This window comes from Podarcis erhardii (assembly GCF_964252035.2).
Source record: "Podarcis erhardii genome assembly, chromosome: 2".
NCBI lineage: Eukaryota > Metazoa > Chordata > Lepidosauria > Squamata > Lacertidae > Podarcis > Podarcis erhardii.
Window position 1 is genome coordinate 44958042 of NC_138498.1, and position 15401 is coordinate 44973442.

General features: G+C 43.2%; 1 protein-coding gene and 1 long non-coding RNA gene across 6 annotated transcripts in view; one reads left to right on the top strand and one right to left on the bottom strand.

Moving 5' to 3' along the window:
- Window positions 1-14377, top strand: part of CACNA1A (calcium voltage-gated channel subunit alpha1 A) — a 257374-nt gene extending 242997 nt beyond the window's left edge. For all 5 annotated transcript variants that reach the window (XM_081845837.1, XM_081845835.1, XM_081845838.1 and 2 more), the window contains 3 exons: window positions 2971-3163; window positions 5076-5323; window positions 13398-14377. In XM_081845837.1, coding sequence (XP_081701963.1) covers window positions 2971-3163; window positions 5076-5323; window positions 13398-14081 — 1125 coding nt within the window. In that variant the 3' untranslated portion in view covers window positions 14082-14377. The remainder of the gene's footprint in view (window positions 1-2970; window positions 3164-5075; window positions 5324-13397) is intronic.
- LOC309333442 lies at window positions 6302-9011 on the bottom strand. The gene is made up of 2 exons (XR_014152519.1): window positions 6663-9011; window positions 6302-6394 (listed from the first exon to the last, which is right to left on the bottom strand). It is a non-coding gene; the product is annotated as an uncharacterized lncRNA (long non-coding RNA).
- Window positions 14378-15401: the final 1024 nt, after the last annotated feature.

Consider the following 15401-nt stretch of genomic DNA (forward strand, 5'->3'; position numbering starts at 1 on the left):
TCAGACCCAAATTATATATTCAGGATGACACATCTATCAAATGAAATAATCTGTAACATACTATAAAGGACCATAGAACGGCCCTATAATGCAGGGAAGGGCCATAGCTCAGTAGCAGAGCATCTGCTTTGCATATAGAAAGTCCTGTGTTCAATTCCTAGCATTTCCAGGTAGAGCTGGAAGAGAAGCTTGTCTGAAATCCTGAAGATCTGCTGCCAATCAATATAGGCAATACTTAGATTGCTGCTCTGACTCAGTACAGTGGTACCTTGAGTTACAGACACTTCAGGTTACAGACTCCGCTAACCAAGAAGTAGTACCTTGGGTTAAGAACTTTGCTTCAGGATGAGAACAGAAATCGTGCAGCGGCGGCAGCAGCAGGAGGCCCCATTAGCGAAAGTGGTACCTCAGGTTAAGAACAGTTTCAGGTTAAGAACGGACCTCCAGAACGAATTAAGTTCTTAACCCGAGGTACCACTGTATAGGACAGTCCTATATTCCTACTATCTGTTGCAGATTACTGCATGTGAATATATTTTGGTCACATTTAAATTTACAAATCAGAACTCCGTGTACACAAGAATAATAAATACAGTTACATGTGTGTATTTTCACCCATATTAAATCAAAGTTGACACAAATGTGTTTTATTTTACCTATACAAGCAATGTGTAATTTGTGACTTCTAGGTTTAATTTCAACCTAGTGGTGTTCTCATACAATAATAATGTAATTCAGAAGAAGTTGGATGAATTTTTAAAAGCTTTTTTATTCTGTAAGACTTTGGAGAGGGCCTTTTGTTATTCTTCTTGTTCTGGCTTGTTATTGTGTAATATTTTGAACCAGGGCTGTACAGATGTTGTTGGACTCAACTTCCATTAGCCCCAGCCAGCATGGCCATGGTCTTGGATGATGAGCAGTCCAACTACCTCTGGAGAACCACAGTTTAGCCATCTCTACTTTAAACCAAGATCTTTCTGGCTGAGCAAATCTGAAATACCAAACACAGATTCCTTGAAGTTGTTTTAATATATCATGGTGTCAGTCCAACCCAGTAGTTTTTGAAATTGATGTTGTGAGTAAGCACAAGGTAACATAGGGTAGGGGGTGGGAGTCACAGGGCATTTGGCAGCATTCAGATTTTTCTATGGCCTCCTTTCTACTAAATCACTGCCCTCCATTTTTTGCTTTTATTGATCACAAGATGGCCTCCAAGAGCCTTTGCAGATTTTCTGGTTTCTGAGGGTACTGTACCTTGAAATGTCTTTATTCCTAGAGATAGCTGCCTATAAATGTAGATAATGAGCATGACCCCCAAAAGCTAAGAAGGAAGAAGTCACAAGAGGTCTCAATTCAGGCTCCAAGACCCAGTCGTCTTGTGTCCTATTCAAGAAGAGGGGTGCCAGACAATGATTTGAGCAAAGCTGAGGAAACCATATAAGAATCTTGGGAGTTGTTACTGGCACTAATCTTAACATACAATAAGATGTATTGTAAATTGTTGTCCAGTACTATAATATCGGGTGTACCTTCACGTTCTGTAATAAAAGAACAATGAATGACATTTGACAAATTACTTAACGAGGGAGATTTTCCCCCTAATGCTAATTACTGGGCAGTGGGGACAGGTGGGGGAGCAAACTTATGCCTCTTCTCCAAGCACACTACATTTCTGAGGACAATTCCACTCCCTACCCCCCACACCTGGCATTTAATTTTTTTAAAAAAACAAAACATCTATGTCATATGTCAGAGGTTTTCAACCTTATTGAGTCCACAGCTCCCTTGACCAACTACATTCTTTCTGTGGCATCCCTGTGAGGCTCAGGAGCCCAGTTATCTCACCCTTTTTCAAACACCCTCACTTGTGGAGTGTTCCCTCAGCCTCTTCTCTCCCCTCTCCTTGGAAGTCCTCTGGGCAGCTGCTGCTGCCGCCCCTGGTCTCTGAGCTTCCCGCCTGCCCCAAAGAGACGTACCTCCTCATACTGTCCCACAGGGGCCTGGGAAGTACCCTTTGGCCAGCCCCAGAGGCACCGTTTGCTTGTGGAGCTTATAGCCTGGGCTGCTGCAACAAACAGCTGTGCAAGCCTTTGAGAGGCAGAGTTGCAGGAGGGCATCAGAGGAGGGAAGGAAGGAAAGAGGCACAGATACCACCATTCAAGGCACCCCAGGGTGCCATGGCACCCTGGTTGAAAACCACTGTCATATGTAGTCCACATTAATCATGTGGATTGCTCTTAAATGCAGGATTTTTCTTTCTCAAATGGCCAGTGTGGGGAACCTAGTTTAGTTCAGTGCCCTGGCTGTGACCCACCCACCCCAACTGTAGTCTGATTCAGGGGACCTGAAGCACCTGCTCGTTGCATGTTTGGGAATGTTCCTATTAGTTGATCTGGATCAAGAACACATCAGTAGGCAAAGGATTAAAACCAAACCTACCCCATGCCAGGATCCCAGTCCCAACTGACAACCCTGCGCTAGCTATTTGTGAAAGAAAAATATTATATGTAACAGTCACATGATTAATGAAATCTGGGTTTGGCCCTTTTCTGTATCATCTGTGGGAGAAAGACAATACGGCAACTGTTCTGTATGCTAGCTAAACCCATGCATTCATTCTTCAGCAGATTGGGAAGGAAGATTTGGTTGTTTGCAAGCAAAATAAAAACCTCACACTCCATAACTCTTTAGACAACCATTCCTAGCACTTGTGGCAAATGGGTATATCTTGAGAGAGAGGTTCATATATGCATCATTAATTTAATAACTATGGGCACAGAAAGAGGGCTTGGTTAGCAACTTGGACGGGAGGATGGATAGATGTGCCCATAGTTCTTTAGCTGAGCTATACATGACAGAGTAGTTGCCTAGAAAGAGGCATAGTATTCCATTGTCTATCAAATCCATGGGGGTTTGCCTTCTCATAAAGTGCCAGTTCAGTTATTGTTCTGGGTTTCTGTCCCTTTCCAGACAATCACAGATGCAAGCCCCATGAAACGCTCTGCCTCCATGTTGGGCCACTCACGCTCCAAAGGCATGCGCTTGGATGACTACTCTTTGGAAAGGGTAATCCCAGAGGAGAACCAACGGCATCACCGGCGGCGGGAACGAGGCCACCGGACATCAGAGCGCTCACTCAGCCGATATACTGATGTGGACACAGGTCAGATTGCAGGACCAGCAGGAGTAAACCCTAGAGACAGAGGCTTCAGTCCTTTAGTTACTTACTTCAGAATAGCTGCAATCTTTGCTACTGTCACAATTCCAGAGAGTAAATTATATGGCAGTTTTAGAATTATGGTAGCTGGTCAAACTATATAGGTAAAGATCTAAGGCTCCTCCTTGCCAAGCATCTTAAGGTGTGAGTCTCTCAATAACTGGTGAATATGTTTGATGTACACAGTATAATTGTACTGTACAGGTATATGCAGGTTTTCTTTTTGTTGCACTGTAGTTCCAGAGTGCCCCTCCAGGTGGCAGTAATGTTGTAACACTGGGAAGAATCACATAACTAATAAAGAGGAAATGTGTAGACAGTTCACTATAAATCTGCTGCAGATGCACTATTACTGTGTCAAAGACATGTTGCAGAAAACACCTACATACACAAACAAAAAGTATGTAGGGGCCTTAGTCTTTAAAGTGTTACAAAACTGTTCACTGATTTTGTTGCAGCATGTGAAATGTGCAAATGCATACTTGTGCTCTTTTAGAGGCATTGCATAATAGACCTTTATAATAGCACATAAGGTTTGTGAGAAATGTAAGATATGTCTCAGGTACTTTCATTCTTGCTTTCTTTGCAGATCAGTCCTTCCCCAAACTGTAGGTCAAAAGACTGTGTATGGGATCCAGAAGTACTTTTGGAGCATTTTGTCAGCTGAGAGCCTACTTTAAATTGAGGACTCACTGGAAACCAATTCTGATCCCTCTATGAAGGGACTTCTGCGAGCCAAAATAATTATGATGTGGGTGATCCATGAACTGGATCTCCACAGTTTAAGTGTTAATAAAAGCAATAGGGGGGTTGTTCATATTGCAACTGCAGCACTAGGAGTGTGTGTGTGTATATGTGTAGATTAAACCCTTTAGCATTGTTTTTCTGATTAATATCAGCAAACTGAAATTTTGCTTGCCATGCAGTGCAAAGGCTTAATTAATCTTGCGCCCATGGGGCAAATAGCTTGGGGAGGACAATTTTAATTGGGGGAGTGGTGGCATGAGGGTTTTGTTAAGCCTCCCCGGTGCTGCAGTTCTGTCCCCCCCCACACACACACACTCCTCCTGCCCTCTGCTCTAAAGTTGCTGTTAACCTCCAGAGCTGATACTTGCACTGCAGGGCAAAACATGTACAATGGTACCTCGGGTTACATACGCTTCAGGTTACATACAATTCAGGTTACATACGATTCAGGTTACAGACTCCGCTAACCCAGAAATAGTATTTCGGCTTAAGAACTTTGCTTCAGGATGAGAACAAAAATTGTATGGCGGTGGCGCAGCAGCAGCGGGAGGCCCCATTAGCTAAAGTGGTGCTTCAGGTTAAGAACAGTTTCAGGTTAAGAACAGTTTCAGGTTAAGAACGGGCCTCCGGAACGAATTAAGTACGTAACCAGAGGTACCACTGTATATTCTGTTTTGCCCAGGAAGGCAAATAGCAGCTTTAAGAGTCCAATTTTCATCAAGAAAATGGCATCTTGAGGTTTTAAAGCACCACCACAACACTAGTACTATCGTACTCTCTTCCATGGCTGCTGTTAACATTTTAATCAGCTGTGGGAGATCCTGTTCACAGATCTCCCCCATCAGTCTTGATTTAGCCCCGAGTAGCTGCTTGAGCTCTTGAAAAGACAGACTAGAAAAGCAATATACTTTGGTATCTGAGTCCTGGGCACATGTTCCTTCAGGTTCACAACACCAGCCATGCAAAACGTTGCTTTCAGGATTTCCTTGTGGTTGCTGTTCTCCCTTGTTGCTTAGATGCCAGGGATGGACGGGGACATATGTTGACATATGCAGAATATTTCTAACTAAAACATTCAACCTTGAACTGCCTTCTTTCTTCTTACTGGCAGGGCTGGGCACGGACCTCAGCATGACCACACAGTCAGGTGACCTACCTCCCAAAGAAAGAGACCAAGAACGAGGCAGGCCAAAGGACCGGAAACACCATCACCACCACCACCACCACCATCACCACCACACATCTTCTGACAAAGAGCGGTACTCACAAGAGAGGCACGAATATAGCCGGCCTCGCTCCAGAGATCGACGTTGGTCTCGCTCACCCAGTGAGGGCAGAGACCACATGCCTCACAGGCAGGTGGGTGTGGCTTTCCATTCCATGCTGCGCCCCTAGGGATCGATCCAGGTGTGTCCAGTATGGAGAGAGTCTCTACTCTTAGGGAATCAAGCTCCAATTACCCACCCTGTTATTAGTTTCTGGATCTCTCTGATGGAACTTTATGATCCTGACTGGCCCAAGCAAGACCTGTAGGTTCTATACATACAGTGGCTGCACATGAATGGACAGCCCATGTATTGCTAAGGGACCATCACATTACTAACATAGTGCAGTGAGAATACCGGGTGAGCATGCCTGCGCTGAAGTGGCTGCAGCATTGTAAGCACACTTCTGAATTTAACCAACATCAGAACTTGCAGAGTCTGACCAAGCATGATCCAGCTCAGCATTTTGTCCAACAGCAGCCATCCAGATGTCTCTGAAAGTTCACGTGCAAAGTAGGAAGGTGGTGGCCACCCTGTGTGATTTGTCTCCAGCATCTGGTACTCATAGGTAAACTTGCTCTGAACATAGGGGTTCCATTTAACTATCATAGCTATTGACAAATCCCCCATGCATTTGTCTAAGCTTTGTCTTTCTTCACATCAGTTGTGATTTTGTGAACTTTGACAATTTCCACTATAGTATTTTTTTTTCTAAACTAAAAAGGCCCCAAAACTCATTTGCTTCCCCTTATAAGGAATGTGCTCCAACACCCAACTTGCCATTTTCTATCTGTTTTACATCACTAGGATAATCTTTTAACATGGGAGACCCTAACTCTTCACAGTATTCAAAACATACCATATAATGGCGTTTCAATATTTATTTTATTTTTTCCCTTTCCTTTCCTTTCCTAATTATTCCTGGCACATTACCATGGCACATGGATGTTTTCTGTAAGCTTTCCACTATAGCTCCAAAATCTCTTTGCAAAGCAGTCACAGCCAATTCAACTCAATCAGCATACATATCAGCAGTCAGATTTTTTTCCTTCCAATGTGCACAATTTAGGACTTATTTGTAATGAGTTTAATAAGCATTCTGTTGCCCATTCACCCATTTTGGTGAGACTTTTTTTGAACTCTTCACCATCTGGATTTTGCTGTTCTAAAAACGAGAGAAGAAGAGACAATTAAACTAGTTTAGGTCTTTGGTATAGATATGTTTATATAAGCAGAAGCTTCCATTGCTGAGATCCAAAAAAGATGGGTGTGGATGACGATCCCTTCTGGATCAACATTACAACTACATACAAGGGCTCATTTCTAGTAAATGGTGCAGAGGAAACTCCCTATTGCATTTTGCCCCAAGTGATATCCTCCTTTCCTCCCGTTTCAGGAATTGCTTCCTCAAAAGATACCCTCTTGCTTCATACCTGTCCACCCTTCTTCACAGACACAGCAGGCACTTCACACACAGTCTTGTCTGATCCTGATCACCTATTGAGTTACACACACACAATCACAATGTGTGTGCACAGACAAGTATTGCGATGTCTGTGAAACCCATTTACAATATCCCTGAGGTATCACAACAGGAAACCACAAGTTCCTGTGGCTTGGACAAGGCTGCTTAGGCTATGTTCCTGCTAATTATACACATATCATGGACAGCATATTTCATGGCACTTATATAGAGAAAATGGGTGGAAAATTCTGTCACCTTTATTACTGGAGTACATCCTCTGATCAAAATAAGACAATTGAATAGTATCAAAAAATTCAGTTCATTCAAAGCTGAGTTCACACCTAAGGAGGTATGGGTTTGCAGGGTTTGATTTTCACAGGGCTTAGTCTGGATTCATTCTATTGCAGTGTTTGTATGTCTACAGGTTTGGAACTGGAGCAGTGCCAGGACTGCCAATTTAGTAGTGCAGTTGGCTCCCTCCATATATTAATGCAGCATGTTACCCCATCTCCATTCCAAATATTATATCCTGTAATGGGCCAAGAAAACAAAGGCTATCAAACTCACACTGAAGCTCATAACTACATTCCTTATTTATATTCATAGTGTGGTACAAAAGCCAAAGAAATAATAAAACCTACCACTTTAATTATAGAGAAAATTGAACAACATAAGGGTAGAGCCTCAAGACAGGGGTTGTGCCCAGCTTTATGTGAACTGCATTAAAATTTTATTGGGTGAATGAGAATACAATTACTCGATGAGACTCTTTTTAAGGTCCTTTATTCCTTTGTTTTCCATTTATTCCCCCCACTGCTGCACGCCGCCCCTCCTTATCACACACAAATTCATTTTCTTTGTTCCTATTTGTTTCCTTTGGACAATTTGGACGCTTTACTCGGGGTCTCCTGGCCAATCTGCCTTTATTTACATGTTTATTTCTGTATCCGTTGTGCTTGGCTCTGCTGTCACGGCGAGGGGCGGGCGCAGGTAAGATGGTTGGTGAGCAGAGAACAAAAATTCAAACCAATCCAGCGGATGGCCCTGCCTAGCTCGCTGGCCTATTTCTCCAGTGTCTGTGGTGTGACCCCTTTATTGTTACGCTGGTGGCACTGAACTCTCTGGGGTTTGTGAATCTGGAAAGTTTGGAATGAAGCTGCACCTGAAGAGACAGGCACACATGTAAGCTGTGCATGTCACATCCAAGCAAAACAAGAAAAAAGCAGAAATACATGCATAAACTGTAGGCATGCATGCAATGAGCCTATATAGGACACAGGATATATGGCAGGCATGGGGAACATGTGGCCTTGCAGATGTCAGCTCCCATCTTCCCTGACCATGGGCCATGCTAGCTTAGGCTAATGGAAGTTGTTATCTACCAATAGCTGGAAGGCTTCATATTCCTCATCCCTGGTATATGGGAGAGGGATGCCCAAGGGTATGGCAAGACTGAGGTACTGATAGATTTTCTCCAGCAGGGGATCAGTCAGATAGCAGTTTCAGGAGATACTTAAATTGGAATGGTGAAGTGTTGGATCCGTTCCTCTAGTGTAATGGGCCCAAGCTATGTCCCTACAGCTGCTTATTTGTTTAAAGAAGCATCAGGATATACAGTCACAGATCTTCTGACCTAGTCCAGTTTAGCCCTAAAATTCTATCCTAGGAAATTTCAAATTATGCAGTAATATATTTTGAACATTAGGCATCTTCTCATAAAATTGACTTGATTTTCAGTAATGTATTCAGACTGCAAATTCTGGTTCTTCTGCAAATTTTAGTAAGGAAAAGAGGACACCAAAAGCATTATGTAGAATACGTATTATGGAGTTTGAACTGGGATAAGAAGCTATATTGGGAATGGAGATACAGTCTATGATCAGTGGGACCCCCTTGAATTGTCAACAGAAATTGCCCCTATGTTTTAAAGTTCTTCCTGCAGCTCTGAGGGATTCCTCTTGTACATCCCCAAAATAAGAAGTTGAGAATCAAAGGATTCTTGCAGAATACCTATGTTTGGTTCTAGAGATCTAGGTTCTGTGGCATGCAGCTGTGGTCTCTTGTAGATGGTGGTCTTCAGATACACAGACAAATACCAAAATTAGATACAGACACATATGATACATACATACACACACAAAAACACCCCACACAGATTTTGAGTCTTGTGGCATACAAAAAGTTGTAAGTACAACTGATACTGAGAGATGCAGGGCATGCGTGTGTGTTTTTAATACAAAAGGATGTATATAAATTGTGTAAGTAAATATCCACAGTATACTAAAATACACAGTACAGGCATGGCATAACAAATAATTTGCAGAACAAAACAAATTCCTTCCAGTAGCACCTTAAAGACCAACTAAGTCAGTTCTTGGTATGAGCTTTCGTGTGCATGCACACTTCTTCAGATACATGCATGCACACGAAAGCTCATACCAAGAACTGACTTAGTTGGTCTTTAAGGTGCTACTGGAAGGAATTTGTTTTGTTTTGACTATGGCAGACCAACACGGCTACCTATCTGTAAATAATTTGCAGGTTTGTATAGAAAAAATAGGCATTCATAGATGCATGTATGGTGCAACATGATACAGAAAGAGATATTTCATTGAAATACGTATGTGTGAAATTCCCGGCAATGTGGTTATGTACATATACATGCATGCACATGAGCACATTCAAAGCATACAAAAACTTACTTTGCAAACCTAGGATACCTTTCCTAATTATGATTCCTGTTTGGTTTGGTAGGCTTTTCCTTCCTGGTGCTATTTCAATTACTCTCTCTGTCTTGGTTTCTCTCTGTCTCTTTCTCTCCCTCTCTCCTCTGGTCTTCTTCTGACCATGAATCACTGATAATCAGCGCAAGAAAACTGTAGCATGGCAGTCACTTTCAAGTACCAAGCATAGAGCTGCTTCAGTGGTTAGCAACACATTCTCCCTTAAAATATGTTTCCATATTAGATTGAGGTTAATTATAAAAAAAACCCCACCAGCAAGCAGAATTCTCTTCTATTTTAACTTGTCCTTCATATTTAACTCTCATGGGCTGGAGTTCTCTCAGACTTCTACAGTAAGGCCTTCTTCTTTTTTTTACTATGCCATGAACCATTATTGTCCTCCTGTCTGAACAGACCTCAAGACCACCTCCAGCTCCCCTTTGAGGTAAGTACTTCATTCTCTTCCTTTTTTAAAAAAGTATAATTCCAGAGATAACTTTCAACAACAATGGACTTAACCTCTCAGCTATTTGAGATGCAGTCTCCCCATTCTTCTTCAGATTTATTCCATCTTCTTAGGTCTATAGGTTTCCAGTTCAGCCTAGATTCTTCCCAAAGACTATTCATCATGTGTGTGACACAACTGCTAACCTAAGGCAGATTAGTGTATACATCTAATTGGGCCTTCTTCATTTATCTGATTCTTGTCACCTTTCGCCAGGCTTATGTAAATTGCAATGCCTGCACATCTGGGTTTTGGTAATGTTCAGATCTCTCTTAAATAAGTTTCCACAGTTCCTGCTTGGATATTGTGATATAGTCTTGTGACACTGTCCTGCTGCACTTGAAGAGCAGCTTTTACCACGCTCCACCTTTTGAGGAGTGACTGCTGACTGGCTCACAGATTCACTTTATTCACAGCTATGGAGCTACTTCCTTTTCATTGCTGGCATAGAGTGGCTGGTCACTTGAGCGATGCCACAGAAGCCTCTTCTCACAACTTGGTGCAAGACCCTGGGCGACCACATTGCAGGTTTTTCAGGAGCCTCTCTCCAGCATTCTAGTTCTATAAGGCTGAACTCAAGCTAGATTTCCACTACTCTCAAACTACTCTTCTGAAGTTCTCTTGTCCCAATTGGCTGATCACAGATGCAAAATGATTTCATTTGAATGACCAACTTGGCTTCACCTTCCTGGGTGATTTACAGAGTCTATGTGTACACATCTATCACTTTTTATCATCAACAGCTGGAGTTTAGGGGTCTTATTATCCTGTTGAGGGCCATCCAAATGGGGTCTTTTATTACTAGAGAGGTGCCAACTCCCATGAAGGAAACAGCTGCCTCTGCATGTGTGACTACATCATTGTCTTTTCACTTTTTGTTGGTTCAGCCAATACTAGACACTATCAGACGCTTCTCATAGCAATAATACTGAACCATTTAACCTTGTTATAGAACATTTTTTTAAAAATCACACAAAATTTGCCTTCTGAGTGTGCTTTATCTGAAGAGACACATCACAATGAGTTCATCCTTTTTGAAGGAAACTGATAAAAAAATTGCTTACAGGGAAAGTGACAACAGAAAGGGTAGAAGCAACTTACGAATGGTTACCTAATGATAGCAGCAACAAAAATAAAAGACTGGACCTGATTCAATTAAGTTGTTGCACTAGCGGAAGCATTAGTCCATGTTTGTGTTGACAGAAAGATCTCCTTAGTGAGGTTGAATTCCACCCACTGTTTCTAAAGCAAGTGATCATTAACTATTCTAACACGGTTATTCTTTTAGTTGGGGTGAGGTGAAGGATATGATCTGAATGTTGTTAGTTCAGGATTCAGCTCTGCCAGATGCTTCTTAGAAAGCTACCCCCAATTCTCTCTTTTTTAGCCTTCCTCAACTTTGAACTTCATACTTCTTACCTATAGAGCCAAAGGCACCATGTAAACTCTCAAGAAATGGGCATTAGAAGCACCTGGAAATGTAGTGCAGCCTATCTTTGACCAAGATGCAAAGAGACATTGCTGCTGGCTTCAATGAACACTGCATTTTTTGCTGCTCAGTACTTTGCAGTTCAGATGTTAAAACATACTGTTTTCTGCCTTAAGAAACTGCTAATCAAATTTAACTTTAAAAGCACTACCTAGTTAATATGAAATTATTTCTAATATGCCATGGAACCTTATAGCACTGCACAGCCAAGTGAGTGTGTGTTCCTGATGGAAAAATATCAGTGACTATCCTCTTTGTTCCTCATTTTAAACCAAACTGGAACTTATTCTCTCATCCATATTCCTAGATAGTGGTAGTTGTGCTAGTCAGAAAATTTTCCTTGCCTGCTCTGTGTCATTTGCTTTACTGTTGGATTTAGTGACAATGTGATAATTGGAGGTCACTTCATATAGTACATATAGTACATACCCAGCTTACCCATTTCCATTCTATTGACAGCGAGGGAAGTACAGTATCAGTATTTTCAACACACACCTCCTCAGTCACTTGCCATGGAACAAAGCCCCTATCCAAGCCAGACAGATGGAAATCCCTCTCTTTCATTATCTTGCCCATCTGTCTGATCTGCAGTCATTTTACTAAAAATGTGTACTTTTTGAAGTTCATTCAGTAGTTCTCTCTTTCTGGCTGCTATAGTCTGGCACAAGACTTAATGGGGGTGGGGGTTTACACACAAGTTTTACATCTGTTACTAAATCAATCTCATGTGACATATACAGTGCTCAGAATGCATATTTTATTTCTTCGTATTAACAAGATTCATTTGTGGAACAAATAGTATGACATAACTCATAAAAACTCATTTGAGCCTAACAGTCCAAAGAATTGGTGAAGTAAGACAATTAGTAAGACATGAGCCCTTCAGCTTCAGAACTGGAGTAAACTTCTCAGTATTGGCAATATAATAAAGGAGATCTAGTGGTCTCGGTCTTGTACATTTAGGGTTTTGTTTTGCTTTGTTGCTGTTTTCCACATGTTATTCAAGTAGGGTTAAGGACTGGGTGGAGCTTTGGTCTGTTGTACTGCAATCCATCAGGCAATCTGGTCAAGGAGGCCACTTTAACTGTATGTGGGTGGAGGAGTTATAATCCATAAATAATGTAGAGTTCAGTGTGCACGAAGTGGGAAACTGCCTCTGAGGTGAACTCTCATTTGGTCCAGGGCTCCACCAGACTGGGGAGCCCACACTGTTGCCTACCTGCCTGAACTGAGAACGCACAGGCCGTTACACCAAGTGCTCAAACATTTCACAGGTACACAACAGCCTCCCTCAAGAGTTCGGCTCTGTTCCAAACTTTTCCAGACCCAGTGCTCTCCCTCACCTTTCCTTGCTAGATTCCCACTTCCACCCTGTCACTCTGTCCCAACCTCCACCTTCCTTTTTCAACTCCAGATATTTTTATTTTCATATTTTCCCCTCCTAACCACTTTGATAACATGCAATATGACCCGTGCTTTGCAAAATCAATCCTGCCCCGCCTCTCTCCTTCAGTTTTTGTTTTCTTAAATAAATTGACCATCACCCTTTTGTTTTGTTTTGTTTCCTTCCCCTCCCCACCCCCGCCCCCAAAAAACGTGCAAGTAATTTTTAAAGCTTTTTGCTGCTTTTTAAACCCTGGAACTTATAAAAACTCCATTTCTCATTTCTCTTTCTGCTTTTGTTTTGTGTTGGATCCTCCCCCCTCCTGTTATTATTATTATTATTATTATTATTATTACCCTTCTTCGTTGTCCCCCTTGCCCTCCTCTCCCTCCCCCCTGATGTGGCTGTCGCTTTCATTATTATTTTCCCCGCCGAATTCTTTTCGTTCCTTTGCCTCCATTCCCCCCACTCCTCTTGCCAACTTTGCCCATGTCTGTGTCACCTTCACTCCTTGCCCCGCCACTTTTCCTCGTGTCTCTTCTTGGTTGATTTTCCTTGTATATTTTTTCTTTTTGATTTCCTTTGTTTCGATTTTCGTGTAGGGCAGTAGTTCCGTAAGTGGGAGTCCGGTCCTCTCAACGTCTGGCACCAGCACCCCGAGGCGAGGACGCCGCCAGCTCCCACAGACCCCTTCTACACCCCGGCCACATATCTCCTACTCCCCCGTGGTCCGTAAGGCCGTCAACACGGGGCCCCAGCAGCAGCAGCCGCCGCCGCCGCCGCCGCCGTCCGTGCACTCGGGCCGGATCTCCAGCCCAGCCCCGAGGCGCTACCCGTCGCTGCCCGCCGAGCACCACGTCTCCGAGCGTCGCAGCAGGTCTCCGGCTATGGAGCGGCACACGGTCCCGCCGCGGAACGACTCGCCGCGGGCCTACCGACACGCCAGCAGCCGCTGGTCGGCCCCGCACGTCTCCGAGTCGCACCCGGGGCCCCGGCACGGCAGCGGCTACTACCGGAGTCCGGACTACGCGGGCCCCGGCGGCGAGGAAGCCTTCCCCTATGAGACAATGCAGCAGCGGGAGCAGCAGCACGGGAGCAGCTCAGGACGTTCGCCCAGAACTTCCCGGGTGGGCAGCGGCTCGTCCTCTCTCTCCCCCTCCAGGCATGGGCGGCGGCTCCCCAATGGGTACTATCACTCGCATGGACCAGCCAAGTCGCGTGGGACAGGATCACGCAAAGGACTGCACGAACCTTATAGCGAAACCGATGAGGACGACTGCTGCTAACCGAGAAGTGGTTTCACCTTCAACACATGCGCGCCCGCGCGAAACACACGAAACACACCCCCCCGAGAGGGATGGCATTCCCGGTTGGGGGAGGAGGGGGGAGGGGAGCTGTGAGGGGAGGGGGAGAGAGAGAGAGAGAGAGAGAGAGAGAGCGCTTGAGGAAAGAAGGAAGAATGGGTGGGTGGGTGGATGGATGGATGAATAGCCGCGAACTCAACTGATTTGGGGAAGGCATCCCGGAAGAGAACCCTGCAAACGTGGGCAAGGGAAAGAAACTTTTTATCTTTTGTTGGGGGGGCTTGGGGAGGGGGGTGGGGGACAAGGGTTTGGGGGTTGGGTGGGGAGGCTAGGGAAGAGAGGGTCTGGGAGATCAGAGCATGTTTATCTTTTACAGATCAAGTCGTGTGTGGTGATTTGAGGGTGGGAGGGGGGGACGTTACTCAGAATTTACAAAAGAAAATGCACTCAGGTGTGGGGAAATTGTGCAGCCCAAGAGCCCCACGCTACAGCTAACTATGCCTCTGAGAAACGAGACCAGAAGCCACTTTACCTAGGGACGGGTGGGAGCAACAGGAAGGAGTCTGTCAACCTCAGCAAAGACGTTTTGGAAAAGTTTAAGAAACAAAAACCTTTTAAAAAACGTAAAACGAAGCAAAAAGACAAAAAATATTTTTCTGGGCTTCTATTGATGAGTTTTATCATCTCAGTTTACCTGGTTAACTTAAAAAAAAAAGTTTTAAAAAAGTTTGTGGCCTGACCTTTTAAGAGGGACACACGCACGCAAACACACACACCCAACACACACACACACACACACACACACACACACACACACACACACAAAAGGAGTGCTTGCTGGTTATACCAAACCCTAATATTACTGCCTGCAGAGATAAAAAAAAAGAAATAATAAAACTAAACAGAAAAAAACAAAAAAGGACAAAAACAATTGATAAAAATGAAGCATTTTCTTCTGACATTTTGGTCCTGCTTGAAAAATAAGAAAAAGAAATGACATCAAAAAATTACTAATTCCTCAGCTTCTTTATTTCTTTTTTCCTACTTTGTTTGAAAAAAAAGTTGAAAAAAAAACCTGTGGGATTGGGACTGTGAAATATTGCATGAAACAAAGTAAAAAGACAAATGATGAAAAATTTTAAAAATCCTTTAAAAAAAACAAAAATATTAAAAAAATGAATTTTTAATTGAAATGTGCTTTATTGTTAGTTTCCTCATACTTTGCTCTCTTCCTCCCTCCTTCCCTTTCATCTTTTTCATTTATAATGCTACGTAAAGCAAAATGTACAGCTATGTATAGTT